At 46.7% G+C, this 17,491-nt stretch overlaps 1 protein-coding gene across 1 annotated transcript; it reads left to right on the forward strand.

Annotated features, from left to right (window-relative positions):
- Positions 1-336: 336 nt before the first annotated feature.
- FZD10 (frizzled class receptor 10) lies at positions 337-2,676 on the forward strand. Its single transcript, XM_057746775.1, has one exon. It carries the CDS (start codon positions 764-766, stop codon positions 2,507-2,509), a length of 1,746 nt encoding a protein of 581 aa, XP_057602758.1. The 5' UTR covers positions 337-763; the 3' UTR covers positions 2,510-2,676.
- The last annotated feature ends 14,815 nt before the right edge of the window (positions 2,677-17,491 follow it).

A 17,491-nucleotide genomic window follows, 5' to 3' on the forward strand; every position in this document is an offset into this window, starting at 1 on the left:
CCTCTGCCACGGACTAGCCCATCCCCTCCTCCCGCCAGTCTCCGAACTCCCCGTAACCCCGGCGCCCCCAGGCTGCAGGGGACCGACCCGGGGGCTCCCCGGGAAAGGGGGCGCAGGCGGGGAGGCGGCGAGAGGCCAAGTTGGAGGCCAGCGCGGAGAGCGAAGGAGCGGCAGGCGGGCCGGGCCGGAGGGCGGCGGCGCGGGGCCGGGGCGGCGGGCGCGGGTGGCGGGGCGCTGCGCTTTCTCATGCAAAGCAGCGGCGGGGCGGGGCGGGGCGCGCGGCCGGGGGCGGGGCCTGTCACCGCTCGGCTTTTTTCCCCTTTGCCTTTTCGCGAGTCGGCTCAGCCCCGGACCAGACCTCCGAGCGGCTGCGGGCCGGGCCGAGGCCGGCGCGGGGAGGGCGGAGCCGCCGCGAGCCGCCGGCCCCCGTGCGCCCGCGCCGCCCGCCCTCTCCGCGCGCTCCCACGAGAGGCCAAAGTTGCAGCCCGCGCCGGGCCGCGCGCGCCGAGAGCTCCGGGGGCCCCGCTCGCTTCCCGGTATTGTTCGAAAACTTTGCTCCTTGCCTCCCGCGCGGCCCCACCTCGGCGGAGGCGGCGCGCGGAGAGCGGGGACCGGGGGGCGCTGTGCGCACCGCTCCGGCCGGGCGGGGCGGGCATGGGCGGGGGCCCGAGCGGGGACGAGGAGCCGGGGCCGGCAGCCCGAGCCCGGGAGCGGCGGCTCTGAGGGCGGCGGACCTCCCCGCGGGGACACCTCCGACGCCACCATGCAGCGCCCGGGCCCCCGCCTGTGGCTGGTCCTGCAGGTGATGGGCTCGTGCGCCGCCATCAGCTCCATGGACATGGAGCGTCCGGGCGACGGCAAGTGCCAGCCCATCGAGATCCCGATGTGCAAGGACATTGGCTACAACATGACCCGCATGCCCAACCTGATGGGCCACGAGAACCAGCGCGAGGCTGCCATCCAGCTGCACGAATTCGCGCCGCTGGTGGAGTACGGCTGCCACGGCCACCTCCGCTTCTTCCTGTGCTCCCTGTACGCGCCCATGTGCACCGAGCAGGTCTCCACCCCCATCCCCGCCTGCCGAGTCATGTGCGAGCAGGCCCGGCTCAAATGCTCCCCGATCATGGAGCAGTTCAACTTCAAGTGGCCCGACTCCCTGGACTGCAGCAAACTCCCGAACAAGAACGACCCCAATTACCTGTGCATGGAGGCGCCCAACAACGGCTCGGACGAGCCCGCGCGGGGCTCGGGCATGTTCCCGCCGCTCTTCAGGCCGCAGCGGCCCCACAGCGCGCAGGAGCACCAGCTGAAGGATGGGGGGCCGGGCCGCGCCGGCTGCGACAACCCGGGCAAGTTCCACCACGTGGAGAAGAGCGCGTCGTGCGCGCCGCTCTGCACGCCGGGTGTGGACGTGTACTGGAGCCGCGGCGACAAGCACTTCGCCGTGGTCTGGCTGTCCGTCTGGTCCGTGCTCTGCTTCTTCTCCAGCGCCTTCACTGTGCTCACCTTCCTCATCGACCCGGCGCGCTTCAGGTACCCGGAGCGCCCCATCATCTTCCTCTCCATGTGCTACTGCGTCTACTCAGTGGGCTACATCATCCGCCTCTTTGCGGGCGCCGAGAGCATCGCTTGCGACCGGGACAGCGGGCAGCTCTACGTCATCCAGGAGGGTCTGGAGAGCACGGGCTGCACCCTGGTCTTCCTGGTCCTCTACTACTTCGGCATGGCCAGCTCCCTGTGGTGGGTGATTCTCACGCTCACCTGGTTCCTGGCGGCGGGCAAGAAGTGGGGCCACGAGGCCATCGAGGCCAACAGCAGCTACTTCCACCTGGCCGCCTGGGCCATCCCGGCTGTGAAGACCATTCTGATCCTGGTGATGCGCAGGGTCGCGGGGGACGAGCTGACCGGCGTCTGCTACGTGGGCAGCATGGACATCAACGCGCTCACCGGCTTCGTCCTCATCCCGCTGGCCTGTTACCTCATCATCGGCACTTCCTTTATTCTCTCGGGCTTCGTGGCCCTTTTCCACATCCGGAGGGTGATGAAAACGGGTGGGGAGAACACGGACAAACTCGAGAAGCTCATGGTGAGGATCGGGGTCTTCTCCGTGCTCTACACGGTGCCGGCCACCTGTGTGATTGCCTGCTACTTTTACGAACGCCTCAACGTGGAGTATTGGAAAATCCTGGCCACGCAGCACAAGTGCAAAGTGAACAATCAGACGAAAAACCCGGACTGCCTGATGGCCGCCTCCATCCCCGCGGTGGAGATCTTCATGGTGAAGATCTTCATGCTGCTGGTGGTGGGTATCACCAGCGGGATGTGGGTCTGGACATCCAAGACGCTGCAGTCTTGGCAGCACGTGTGCAGCCGCAGGTTCAAGAAAAAGAGCCGCCGAAAACCGGCCAGCGTGATCACCAGCAGTGGAATTTACAAAAAACCCCAGCATCCCCCCAAAACCCATCTCGGGAAATATGAAATCCCCGCCCAACCTCCCACCTGCGTGTGACCGGGGACTTAGAGGGAAGGCAGGAGCGGAAAACTTTCCCAGAGAGGATGCAGTGGTGGTCAGAGCCAAAACATGGTGCTTTCCTCAGTTGGTTGGTTGGTTGCTTGTTTTTTTTTTTTTTTAATAAAAGTAAAAGAAAAAAAAAATAAAAAGTTTTTACCCTGAAATTCAGGATGCTGTGATACACTGAAAGTCAAAATGTACTTCAAGGGTTTGGTTTGGTTTGTTTTTGTTTTCAGTGAAGGGGAGCCCTCCCCGGTTAAGTAGCTTCTTGTGTAACTAATTTGTGGTAACATAGTTGATTCAGGCCCCCAGAAGAAAACTTTTGTTTAAACCCTTCCATAAATATACATCTGTGTGTTTGAGTTGGCTTTGCTCTCCATTTACAAATCAGAGAAGAGATAACTTCTTTGCAAATTAAAGAGCCTCTGCTGAGTTGTGGGGGGGCGGGGAGAGGGTTCCTTTTCTGCCGGGGAGCTTTGCCGGCCCTACCCCCCCTCCCCACCAAGGCTGCCGGTAGGCAGCAACTTCTGAGCAAACAGGAAGAAAGAGAAAGCCTGACATCTCAGCACACTCCAGTGAATTTGGAGTCACTTAAAATAGACTCCAGCCTCCACAAATGGTCTTTCCCAGAGATAGAAACTTCCACCAAACCTAATACTGGTCAATGCCAACGATGTGCAATACATTTTTCCCCCCTCTTTCCATGAAAATCAAAAGAGAAACAAGTATTTCACTGTACATAAAGACAACAAAAGAAATCTCCTAACAAAAGAACTAAGAGGCCCAGCCCTCAGAACCCCTTTAGTTTTACAGTTTGTGGCTTTTTAATGGAAACCAAGCCAGTGTGATACACGTTTGGACTGATTTGTGGAAGGGCGGGGGTGGGGGTGGGGGGGTCATTTCAAAAGTGCCCAAAGGGCTTATTGACTCTTTCTATTATTAAACAAATGGTTTCCATGAATAGACCCCAGAAGCCGTCTACCAACCGTGGAGTTTATTCTCCACACCAGGGCACGCCAGGAAAGAGTGGTCCTGCTGGTGTCTATTTGTAATAGATGATATTTTTCATGCCCCACTATTTTATTAAAAATAAAAGATGTTCTTTAGTTTGCTGCTGGTCCCTTGTGTGTTGTGAGGCGACCCTTCTCTGTGCGTGGAGAGAACAGAGAAAACTTTCTCCCTCTGTTTGCTTTTCAAGCACATCCTGAGTGTGCATCTCTCTAGAGACCATTGGTTATCTATGTGAAATGGTAAATGGACAGATCCCAGAATGATTTAATTTCAGGCTGCAGAGGAATTACATGCAGGAAGCAGGTATGGTTGGACGTTGTCTCTGACGCTCGGTGGCAGGATGCAAGGGCCCGGTTTTCACACAGTTATAAAGATGCTCTTCATTAAGGAGCATCTTGAGTGCTAAGCGTGGATACACTCGTGACCCTGGACTAGGCTCCGGAGGATGGATCCAGCCAATTAGGAGAATTAAATCAGAGTAAGGCTCAGTCTATCTGCTGGGGTCAAATTGTACTGAGATAGAACCATATACAACCATCCAAAGGATGCTGGCTTTGCATCCTGGACACGTTTACAGAACAGATTGTAGATCTGGACAGGATAAAATATCTGCTAAGGGTGGTGAGTCATTAAGGAGAAGTTAATCAGCTTTGTACATCCTTGTACTCACTTCTCCTGTGTTTGCTGTCTGAGTTGTGTAGCCGTAAAGACTTGAAGTGGGCCCGGGTTTAGCCTGGTCTGAGGCACAGCTAAACTCAAGTTCTAACCCAAAGGACCCAAGGACACAGTTCGGACCAGCTGCCGTGGGAATTTGATAGAATAAACCAAGCCATCTGTGGGTCATCCTGATGTCAAGCTCCAGGTTGAACAAAGAGCTCTTAAGGATTTTGAGCATTTATTAAGCACTTATTAATGATGGACAGAAGCCTGAAGTCACGGCAGCCTGTTTCCTGAAGATGGTGTTTAGGAATTAAGCCTGATGCCCCAGGCCACCTTTGCATCAATAATACTAGAATTGAACAATGTTATAAATCGTGGGGTTTTGGTTTCTTTTTTTGAGAAGGGGTGGTTCCCTGTAGCATGCAAGAGCAGGGAGCTTGGATGACTTGGAATCAAGTTCAAGAAACACCAATTAGGTAGGTCAAGTAATTAAAGTAAAATCCAGAATAGCCTTCAGTGCATTAAAAAAGAAAAAAGGTTTAAAAAAATGCCCACAAATAAAAGCCTATCTGTCAATTGTTCCCATCCAGCCCCTGAAAAGACTAAAGCTATTTATGTACAGGTGTGTGTATGCGTGTCATGCACCCTTTCTGTAACTCCTAGAAAAAATAAAAATGACATTTTGGAATAGAGCTTGGAAAAGTTGAGAAAGATACCTGTCAGAGCACTGCATTGCATGTCCAAGCTGGGTACGAGCTTAAAATACTCAGATCTAAAATCATTAGACTAAAATCAGTGGTTTCGAGTCTGCCCATTTTCAGGTGTGTAGGCTTTAGATGGTGGGTCCAAGGAAAACCCAGGCATCCACGAGAGCCTTTCCTGTTATTTAGAATGTGTTTCCGTGTGAATTTATCCCCCGAACTACAGTGACATTGTTTGCAAATGTCATTGGGTTTTACCATCTCCTTGGGCTTGGGGCATTAGGGCACCTAGTGTCCCAGTGGTAATTACAAGTAGCTGCAGAGATTTCCAAGTAACCACACACTCTCTAGAACTGAAATCTGACCCCGGGTCTCATACAGAAGGTGAATTTTAGGAGACACATCCAAGCTTAGAAGTTAGAAAGTGGCCAAAGCACCCTGCTAGCCCTGGGATTCTCTAGCTCAATGCAGGATTTCCAAAGAAGTTGATCACTTTCATTTGGAGATTTCTTAGCTTCAGAGGCTACAGCCTTAGCTCCGGGAAAACGGAAAGCTGTTGTGGGTGACAGATCTGAGGGGTGAGGTCATGGTTAGAAGAAGCTCAAAGAAAGTGATGGGCCAAGGTCACACTGCCGTCCGCAGCGGTCCATTCATCCCCTCATTCATCCCCTTAGCCGCGTACAGCTACTCACCACCTAGTATATGCCAGGGCCCGGGAAACAGAGAAGCAGGCTTTGGCTTCAAGAAGGTCGCAGCCTGGTAGAGGAGACCTACGTAGCTGTAACAGGAGTTTGGGCATGACACATCTTACAGGTACTTCTATTGTGAGTCAGGGAGGCATCCCAAAGGTGGCTCAAGATTCACAGAAGGCAGAAGATTCAACGCCTGTAATTTCATGGCACGGTGAAATTGCAGGAACGTGTTGATGGTTAGAGCATAAGGTATGCCTGGGGAATGGAAAACTCCATGAGGACCTAGACTGTGCCCAGCACAGCAATGAGAGTCACAGTGTAGCCAACCCTTCAGAGCACTTCCTGTGTGCTGAGTGCTTGTGTCATTTCATTATCAGCACAATCCATTCAGGTAGGTACTCTCATCAGCCCCACTTTATATATGAAGACCCTGAGGCACAGAGAGGTTACATAAACTCCCAGGGTCACACAGCAAGTAATTAGACCTGGGATAGGAACCGGGCAGTCTGCTAATAGAGACCAGTTTAATAAGTGATTGTTGAATGAATGAATGAATGAATGAATGATAGCTTAGCACTTTATACCAGTTACAATGCTAAGCACTTTACTTGTATTCATTCAATTCTCCTAACAAATTTTGGTAGAGCTAGTTTCATCCCCCGTATTATAGATGAGGAACTTAGAGCACAGAGAGATCAAGCCACTTGCCCAAGGCCACAGGGGTAGCACAAGCAGGGAACCCAGAATGTGAACCCTGGCTGTGTGCCTCCAAACCTGTCCCTCTGACCACTAGGCACTCCTCCCGCTCTCAGTGGTTCTGAGGACTTTGCAGGGATCAAATTGTTTCATCTTCACAGCAGCCCTGCGTGCCTTTGCTGCAAGCAAAAGAGGCACAGGATCACATTGGCAAAATACAAAGCTCCCTTTGCCAGCATGGGAGAAAGGAAGAGCAGAGGCTGTGACAAACTGCCTTTCTGCAATAGTCCCGAGAGTGAGCTGAGGACATAGCAGTGTGGATGAGAAAAGGGATAGATGGAGAGGCACTTGGGAGGCAGAAGCAGTGGGGCTTGGCTTTACACATAGAAGGAGCAAGAGGGAAAACATGGTCAAGGAGGACCACATTTCTGACTTGGGTGGTCAGGGAACCAGGGTGAACGTCACTGAGACACGAGGAGATAAACAAGAGGACAGGGTGAGGCATGTTGGAGGAAAAACGATGAATGCAGTGTAGACAGTTTGTGTTTGAGGGTCTCTGATACCTCCAGGTGGACGAGGTTCGTCCACAAGCTGTGATGGGGGTGTCTCACAGGTGGGGGTCTGGACATGGTCAGAGTTGCAGGAGAGGTTAATCAGGTGGCTGGGGGGGGCCTCTCCAGGGACAGAGGAGGGTGGAGGACAGAGCAGGCTGCAGAGGGCACCTTGACTGAGAGCCTTCACTGAACCACTCAGGCTCTGATTTCTCATTTTTAGAGTAAAAGGATGGAAAGAGATTATGGAAACAGTTTCATCCAAAGTCAAAATATGGGATCCAGCGAGAGGTAAGGGGAGTTAGGAGGCCCGAATGCCTGAGATCCCTCCTCTTTTACCCCGCCCGTGCCTGGGGCACTGCCTTTTTCTCTTTACCCTTGGGCCACCCAAGCAAAATGAATGTGAGCACCCCCCGGGCTGGCATTCTCTAATCCTCACACCTACTGAGTTGCTGCTCCAAGACCAAAAACCAGAAAACAAAAATCAAGAAGCATTCTGCAGGCAATAGATATTATCCTATTTTCCATATTGTGTTCTCAGAAAAGAGAGAGAGAAATACAGAAAAGAATAACAGATCGGAATGCAAATTGGCATCTTACACTTAAAGGACGTGGAGCTCTAATAGAGTTTAGGATTCAACACTATCTATCTCCAATTATGCCCTGGTGTCCAGTCTGACTCAGCCCCTTGGGAAGTTGCTTTACGTTGGGCAAGCTGCTGGAAACTTCATCCATAAAATGGGGGTGATAGTGGACCCCCTCCCTGGGCTGTCACTCCCTAGGTGCCCAATTGTTTCAATAGCTCTCTAAGTATTAACCCGTCTGTTCCTCACTACAGTCAAGCAGATATGAGATTCAACATAAGCATATGTGTCAAGTGCTTCGAAGACTGTTGGCATTGAGCAAGTCTTCAATAAATGCTATTATTATGTTTACTTCCCCTCCCCTAGAAAGTTGGCATGCTAATAAGTAATGATCTCTAAAGGGAATGAGTTTTTTTTTTTTCTTTTCTTAGAGAAACACTTTTTCCAATACCCGTGTTCAGATTCCACAGAATACCCGCTGATCTTTCAAGTTTAAAAGGCAGCACAGTGCCTCTGCAGCGGTGGAAAATATTCACTGTCTTTCTCTTTGAACACAATCACATCATAGCCGACTTCCCAGGAAATCAGACCTCGTGCGCGGACACCTCTGTACGCAAATGGATAAAGATGGCTGTAATATGGAGATGGAGAAAAACGGCCAGACTTCAGGGAAGCTCGCTGAACACGCTCCGGCAACATAGTGTGGAGTGTTTTTTAATGTTTTATTAAGAGTGTGAAGGCCAAGCTGGAGGGAGGAGGGATGGAGAGGCGTTTGAAATCTGCAAAGAATAAGTTTCAGTTGCTGAGGTGAGCGGTCGTAATTGGGGACTTAAACAGTCCCACCCCTACGAAGATAGTGCTGTTAGATCCTGAATAATGGCCACAGCCCAGTTGGACTTTTCCAAAGTCACTGAGTTTCACTTTGTTATTATAAGACTTTTTTTTTTTTTGGGTACCAGGCTGACATTCAGGGGGCTTCGGTTTATGGGAAGGGATTCATTAAAAACTATGCTTGTGTCACACCCACCTCCATCCCACCCAAAGGAACTTTTGCAGTTGGTGGCTTCAAGGAGTCCTGTAATGGTGGGAGAGGATGCTCCCAGGGGGTCTCTGATGACAGGTGGCCTCTCACAACAGATGTCCTCAGAGCGATTTGTGGCATTTTAGGGACTATTTACCCTAAAAAAAAAAAAAAAACCTACCTTTTCTAACAATGTTTTCAGTATTTTAGGCAGAACTACAAAGTCATCAACCCTGACAGATGATAAATCAGTGTCTGCTTTAAAAGGTGGGAGCCGGTGATTATGAGGTGCAGGTGCCGACTTTGATCAGAAGTGACAAGCCCTGGGGTTGGGGCCAATCTCCTCCCCTGCTCACCCCAGGGCAGAGCAGCACCTGTGTACCTTCCAGGGCCACCCCTCTCGTAAAACACTTGGATTTTGTTGGCTTTTGTTGGCTTTGAGTAAGATTCGTCATTTGCAAGCTGCTTTTCTTCCTTCAGCTCATCAGAAGCCACATTCCTGAAACTGTGTCAATATCATGTAGGTTTCATGGGCTTCCAGGCTCATGGCAGAAGGCTTCAATTTGAACTGAAATTCAAAAATCGTTTAGGCAGCTGAATTTTTTTTGAAAGGGGCTTTCCCTAAGTATGAGAAAATAAAGTCCATCCATGGCATGAAGGGAACATGAGAGATTTACAAGGAATTTGTGATTCTGATTTTGCTATAAAGGTGACACAAGTTGATGAAGACCAAACAAAAACAATACGAAGGACAGAAAAAGCCAGTTTTAAAATCTGCCATTCTTTTATGGCTGTCACGATTGCAACCCTTTTTTCAATCAGTGAAACCCAATATGCAGCAATGCTCAGAGTACTGAGTCACATCTTTTGGATAAACAGAAGATATTAGCAAAAACAGGAGAGAGGAAGGGGCATCAAACAAAGTTAGGTGTATCATTTTTACTTTCAACTCACCTCTCCCTTCTAAAGGTTTTATTCTTGCCAAGGCAAAAATTTCCCACATCCCAGGGGATGAACCAAAATTATTAAATCAGGTAAAATAATCTCACTGGATTTGGGGTGTGCCTGTCACTCAGACTGGTCAATGAGATATAAGGTACATTCTCCTGATGGGATAGAAGAATGGAAGTGTGCAGGTGGGAGTCAGAGAAGATTCAAGGAAAGATTTCCCTAGATTAAAAAAGGATAATGTTGAGGAAGCCTGTCGTTTTCCTGCATGGAATGTGGAGTGTGAGAGCCATATGTGGAGCTGCTGCAACCATTTTGTGACCATGAGGCAATAAACTCACTATTAAAGCCCATACTCCAAGGATTGTAGGTGTGAAACAAGAGCCAGCTTTTGATGGCTCATTGAGGTACTATACTTCTAGGCTTCTTGTTATTCAAGGCAATTAACTGCCTATACTCTCTGAGTGTCAGCAAGTTTCGTGTTCTGTGACTTGCAGGAAAATATATGTGATAGAACCAACTAGTCCAGTGCTTCTCAAACCTTAATATGTGTACAGATCACCTGGAGCTTTGACTAAGGTGCAGATCCTGATTCCATAGGTCTGGGTGGGACCCAAGATTCTGCATTTGTAATAAGCTCGCAGGTGAAGCGGATGTTGCCAACTCTTCTGACCCCACTGTGACCTACTAATAACTACCATTTGAAGTTTAAACCCGTCCTCATTACTCCTGACAGTAATTGTATGGACTTACCTTGGTCACCACCACTTGGGTGTCCTATCTTGGACTAGCTCTCAGTTTTAAGACATGTCTTATGTTGAGTTAAAATCCTGATAGTTCTACTTTTATAACATGGTCCTCCTATAACACATCTAATTCATTTTTCCATATGAAAGCACCTTATGTCTTTGAAGTTGGGTGTTATGTGCTCTCTTCATCTATTTTGATTCTTAAAACTGCTGCCCACATAACTTGGTTTTCCCTTTGCTAACCGTCCTCAGAGTGTGCTTACCTTGGTCTAAACCCCTGTTAAGGAAGATGCCCACAAGTGGATGCAATTCTCCAGGAACTGTCTAATAAGGACACAATAGAGTGGGATCATTGGACACCCACAGCAAATATTATACATAATAACAGGGCACTAGAGGCATTTTTATCAAAGCTGGAACAGAACGAGGCTGTCAACTGTGATTCAACGTTAGCCCGGCCATGCTAGAACACGTGGCAAGGCAAGAAGAGGCGAGAGAAGGTAAAACTATTGGAAACTGTCATTATTTGCAGCTGATGTGATTGAAAAGAGAATTAGCCAAAAATAGAATTGATGAGAATTGATAAGAAGACTTGGACAAAACAGATCTACAAAAATCAGTATCTTCTTTACATACCTACCAGCAGTAACTAGTTGAAAATATAAAGAAAATAAAAGACCACCTTTACAACAGCTACAAAAGCATAGGTACTATATATAAAATAGATGACCAACAAGGACCTACTGTATAGTACAGGGAACTATACTCACTATTTTGTAAGAACCTATAAGGGAAAAGAATCTGAGAAAAAAAATGTATATATGTATATATATACCTGAATTACTTTGCTGTACACCTGAAACTAACACAACATTGTAAATCAACTATAGTCCAACAGGTTTTTTTAAAACATAAATTTATTTATTTGTTTATTTATTTATTTATCTATTTATTTACTGGCTGTGTTGGGTGTTCGTTTCTGCACTCAGGCTTTCTCTAGTTGTGGAGAGAGGCGGCTACTCTTCCTTGAGGTGTGCAGGCTTCTCAGTGTGGTTGAAGAGGAAAGTTAGAAACTTACACTCAGCTAAAAATAACTCCATGCTTGTTTTGCTTTTGTGAAGTATGCTTGCTGTGCTGGAGAAAAACAGGATGACCTAACAATCCAATGTAACTTTAAGATGTTTTGCTAAAAAATGGAATGTTCTGCACCTGCTCTTGTAAGTTTCTGTTTGGAAACTTCCATGCTCTGTAAATATGTGCACTATAAAAGTAAAGCTCACCCTGAGTTCGGGGCCCAGAACTTTGGAGCCTTAGCTCTTCTGGGGCCACTGGCTTAATAAACCTGAGTTCTCCAACCCTCTGAGTGTGGTGCTTAGTTTCTTGATGGACTGATTTCTGCAGCGTGGTGGCTTCTCTTGCTGTGGAGCACAGGCTCTAGGTGCTCAGGCTTCAGTAGTTGTGGCACGTGGGCTCAGTAGCTGTGCCTTGGGGGCGCTAGAGCGCAGGCTCAGTAGTTGTGACGCAGGAGCTTAGTTGCTCTGAGGTATGTGGGATCTTCCCAGACCAGGGCTTGAACATGTGTCCCCTGCATTGGCAGGCGGATTCTTAACCACTGTGCCAAGAGAAGTCCCTCCAATAGATTTTTTTGTTTTAAAAAGCATAGGTAAACTACCTAGAAATGAACTTCACAATGTGCAAACCCTTCTGAAGAAAATGTTGCTATATTACTGAAGAACATAAATAATTGGAAAAATTATACTGTGTACCTGGTAATATGTCAATTATTCCCAAATTAATTTCTAAATATAATGCAATTCCAATTTTGAAATCTGCATTTTTTAGAACTCTACAAAATGATATGAAATCCATCATAAGTGAGCAAATACCCAAGGGGGAAAAAACCCTGTAAGAGTGATGAGAAAGGGCAGAATCTATCAGACAGTGAAGTACACTATAAATCCACAGTAACTAAAAGAGCGTGGGTGAGCATTAGAACAGACAAATTAATGAAGCAAAATATAATGTCCAGAGAGAACTGCAAAGGAATTGGAACTTTATTTCAAATAAATAAGAAAGAATGGATTATCTAGTCACTAGTGCTGAGGCTTGGTTGAGATTTGGGGACATTTTGATATTAGATCTTTACCTCATGCCTTGTATCAAAATGCATTTTGGAGTGTTAAAAGATTTAAATGTAAAAATAAGACTATTCTAAAATCTTCATTCAGTAGAGAGAAAAAGCTGGTGAATGCTTTTTATAAACTTATCAAGAAACAGTTTTCTTAGCATGACATCAAAGCCAAAACTATTTTTAAAAATCATGGTTTGACTACTTAAAATTTTTAAAATTTTGTATGGGAAAAATGTTAATTAATAAAAAATTTTAAAATGCAAAATCTCCCTAAACAAAATAAAAGGCAAAAACTGTAATTTCCTGCCTGGATCTGTGCATTGGCAATACAAATTATAAGAAATACTAATCACCCCTAAATCTGTGGAAAGGTATTTAACCTCACTCATGGTAATCACGGGATACATGTGTAAAAACAAGATTATTTTTGGCTAACAGATTGGTACTGTTTTTTTTTTTTTTTAAGGCTGTTAATACCTAGATTGGCGTGGGTGTGGAGAAATGGGCTCCTCATACCACACTGATGGGAACAGGAAATAAATCACCCTTTCTAGAGAGCAAATGCAACATGTATCCAACATTAAAACAAACGAACAAACATATATATATATATCCTGACCCAGCAATTCTACTTCCATTAAATGTGTTGAAAATCGGGAACAATCTAAATGCACACCAGCAGCCTTGACTCTTCAATTATGGTAAATCCTTAGAATATTATGTAGTCATTAAAGTACTTATGTAGAACCATGTTATTAACATGGGAAAATGGCCAACCCTATTACTTAAGGCTGCTAACGTCAGCCAGGATGGACCAGGCCAGCCCTCTGGTTGTTCATGTTTGGCATGTTTCTGGATTGGTTCATACCTCGGACATATCAGTTGTTAAACATTTTGAATATTATCCCCGTTGTTAGTTGACAAAGCAGGTTATATAATACATTCTGTGTAGTAACGTTTCATTTTTTATAAAATGTGTGTATATACCTGGAAAGACTTAAAATATTTACAGTGGCTTTCTATGTTTGGTGTGACTTATGGATAATCTTTACCTTCTTTATACTTTTTCAATTTCAGTTTTTGGCAATAAACATGTATTATGTAGATAAAAGGTAGATAGACAGATAGATATTGTAGATAGATTAGATAGTTTAGACAGCTAGCTAGCTAGATAGGATATTAGATGAGAGATAGATGGACGGATGGATAGATGGATGGACAGATGGTCAGACAGAGAGATGAGAGAGAGATTGCAGAGCAATTAAAAATAATGGGATAACATATATAAGGTATATATATATACTTGTAATCAAGTCACTTTGCTGTACAGCAGAAATTAACACGATGTAAATCAACTATACTTTAATAAAATAAATTTTAAAAAATACTATTTTTGATGCAAAAAAAGAGATAATCGCCTACTTTCTTCTAGATCAGGGGCTGCAAATTCAAATGCCTATAGAGGCTAGAAAGACAATGAGTGAAGCAGTTAGTGTCAGACAATAAGCAAGGAGTGTTATAGAATCTATGTCTAAAAGGAAAGCTACAGCTAAGTTCCAAACCGTTGTTGCTGTTGAAGATTTGGGAGTTTGGTATAAGAAAAATTCTGATTTTTTTAAGATAAACTAGAAATCTTGATTTTGGAGGTGGGGGTGGGTAGGTTCAAATCTCCTGCTTTTAAATGTAGGCAGCTGGGCTTCCCTGGTGGTGCAATGGTTAGGAATCTGCCTGAAAATGCAGAGGACACGGGTTCGAGCCCTGGTCCGGGAAGATCCCACATGCCACAGAGCAACTAAGCCTGTGTGCCACAACTACTGAGCCACTGTGCTGCAAGTACTGAAGCCCGAGCACCTAGAGACTAAGCTCTGCAACAAGTGAAGCCACCACAATGAGAAGCCTTCACACCACAACGAAGAGTAGCTGCTCGCCACAACTAGAGAAAGCCTGTGTGCAGCAACCAAGACCCAAAACAGCTGATAAAATAAATAAATGAATAAATAAATAAATTTTAAAAATGTAGACAACTAATTAAAATTGTAAAAACACTGTGCAGGACAAACAAATCGTATGTGCCGCTACCATCTGCAATTCCTGTGTTAGATCCCACACTTAATGTAAATGAGAATTATGTCAGCTTTCTGACAGACACGCAGTACTGATGATTTAAGTCAAACTCTCTGTCCTATTTTTCCACACACTGAGTCTAAACTGCGCTCCACCTCATCCTGTCCTTGTAAGATTGCCCTTCCCCCTCCCCAAATGCCAAACACAGGGACTCCATTCATCCCTGTCACATCTCCTTTTGTCCATTTCAACTTCATCCTTTGGGTTCCTGTTCGGTTCCCTCTTCTGTTAAGGTACCTGAGTCTGGGTTCCTCTTGGTACCTACTTCTGTTATTCAACATGTGTTATTCTTCCCAAGTCTCTGTCATCCAAGCTTGGATACATTTTCTCTGGGGCCTCCTGGCTTCACAAATTAATCCATCCCTGTCCCTGTGGAGGGTGACCAGGAGTCTTAGTTCTTTGAGTTTGTTGTTCAGAAACCAACAGGTAATGGTTAGCCACTGGCCGTCTGTCCTGCAGAAGCATGGCTTCATTTAGAGTTTTGGAGTTCTGATGGCATGAATGTGGCTCCCATTAGAATGAGCCTGGAAAATTTCCTCCAGCGCCACATCTCTCAACTTTAAAGTTCTTTCAGAAATTATGCAGAAAGTACAGGAGCTGGCTTGTGAGAGCCCATCGTAAGCTTCTCCTCCTAACTCTGTATTTAGTTGGTAGCTTGAAACCACCACAGTGGGAGTATTTACACCAAAGGAATTGGCAAGAGCCACAGCTTGGAGCTGATCTTTTTTCTTCTGGATAGCGGGTTGCTAAACATTTTTCAGCATGCTGCCAAAGTCATCTTTATTTTTCTTCTCAGATAGAAACCCAAGCAACATACTCTTAAAATGCGTGAACAGAAGTGCATGTTAGACAAATTTCTCAAACCTTCTTTTCCCTTTCTACTTTAAAAATTACCCAGATTCTCCGGACTTCCCTGGTAGTGCAGTGGTTGAGAATCTGCCTGCCAATGCAGGGGACACGGGTTCCATCCCTGGTCTGGGAAGATCCCACATGCTGCAGAGCAACTAAGCCCTTGCGCCACAACTACTGAGTGAGTGTGCTGCAACTACTGAAGCCCATGAGCCTAGAGCCCATGCTCCGCAACAAGAGAAGCCACCGCAACTAGAGAAAGCTCTCACACATCAACGAAGACCCAACATAGCCAAAATAAATAAATAAAATCACCCAGATTCTCATAATCGCTTCATTTATCTTCTATTCTTGAAATAATTAAAATAACAAAGAGCAGAAATTCCAGAGAAAGTGTCACTATGGTGTGTCTGCTCCACGAACAGGCTGTGCTGGTTGCCATCCTCCTATTCATTTCACTCCTGTTCCATTTGGGGATCCACATGGTTAGGGGGTACCCTGGCCCCACCCCCTTTTCCACCAAACTCTCCAGGGAGGGGGGCAGGTACCCAAGCAGAGTGAGTCTCCAACACTGGTGGACACAGACATGCTTTCTTCCTCTGGGTCGTGTAGCCTGGCAATTTCAGGATTGAAAGTGGTGCCACCTGCCTGAGGACAAGCCCACACTTGGAGGAGAGAACTTTCCAGAGACTGAACCAACACCATGGTGACATCATGAACTCCTGAATCAAACAGCGCCTGAATGAGAGTTCTCTTGGGCTTTTCAGCTCATAAATTACTTTCTAGGTGTTACAGTAGGGTTTTCTCTTACTTTCAACCAACTCATACAGGAATACAAACTGGCACTTGCCATAGGATAGCCAGAGGAGGTGGGTGGACTCATCCTGGAGCCCTGGTTGTCTATTGCTCCGTAGGGAGCACCTTGAAATGCATAGTCTCAAATCATCCTTTTATTTTGCCGGGGATTCGGGGAGTCAGGAACTTTGGAAGGAAAGGGCTGGGTTGTTTGTCTCTGGTGATGGCTGGGGCTGGGGGATCCACTTCCACTTTTCACTTCACTTATAGATCTGGCATCTTGCTCTCTCTCTCTTCCCCTCCCCCCCCAACCCCCCCCGCCATGTGGTTTCCTCTCCTCTAGGGCCTCCTCACATTGCCTGGGCTTCCTCCCGAGCATGGCAGTGTCGGAGTAGTTAGACTTTTCACGTGACAGCTGGCTTCACCCAGAGAGAGCGTTCTAAGAGCCTGGATGGAGAGGCTGCACAAAGCATCACTTCCACCACGTTCTACCCGACAAAGAAGCGGCAGAGCCCCTCTAGGTTCAAGTAGGGAGAGATTACTCTCCACCCCTCAGTCGGAGGAGTGGCAGGGCCCCTGTGGCTGTCCTTGCCACACCCGGAGACAGGGCGCCACTAGGTTCACGAACAAACAGCCCCCTTCCATCTCCCGCCACGGATTCCCCAACTTCTCTTTGCCCGTCCCTGGTCCCTCTCAGTGGAATGGTTTTCTCCTTCCCGTCAGTATTAGGGTATCCTTGTCTTTTGTAGCACGCTGATTTTCTAACCCAAGGTTTTATCCCTCGAACGAGGCAGTGCAGAAGCGATTTTGTCAAATGTGCTGACAGGTTTGGACTCTGGGTCTGGTCACCAGGCTCTGCAAAGGACACTTTTTGTGGGCTGAGTTTGTTTATTTCTGGAAAAACCTGGCTTCCTGTTTCTAAGGGGGAACAGGTTTAAAAGGCCTCATAAAAAAGGGCTCCTAGCCTCTCAACATCAAATGGCTCTTACAGAGCAGCGCTTGATGAGTTAAGTGTAAAAGAATCGGCAACATAAGGCTTGAATTTCCTTGCAGATACACATAGGTTATAAATTAAGGGGGGAAGAATCATGTCAAAACATGCTCTGGCTCGGAGCCAGAACTGGAAACATTTGGAAATTGATTTTGAGCTGGTGGAGGGACCCATGTCCTATCTCAGGACATCCTTCCTGGTTTGTAAGATTTATTTATTTTTTACAGAAACGGCAGTGGAGTTACAGACAGAAGGAGACATCTCACGGATATCACCAAGGTTTTTTTTGTTTGTTTTGGTTTGGTTTTTCTTCCTGAAAGATAGTCCTGCTTGGGGACCCTAAGCATTCTTGATTTGTGTTGGTTTTAATTGAGGTTTCAAAGAAAGGACCGTAGCTTTTATAGCTTTCAGTATGTTTCTTATTTAGATTAAGACTCCAGGAAGTATAAAGCTCATTAAATTCAGGGCTCTATCAG

The sequence above is a fragment of the Hippopotamus amphibius genome, chromosome 8, assembly GCF_030028045.1.
Source record: "Hippopotamus amphibius kiboko isolate mHipAmp2 chromosome 8, mHipAmp2.hap2, whole genome shotgun sequence".
Lineage (NCBI taxonomy): Eukaryota > Metazoa > Chordata > Mammalia > Artiodactyla > Hippopotamidae > Hippopotamus > Hippopotamus amphibius.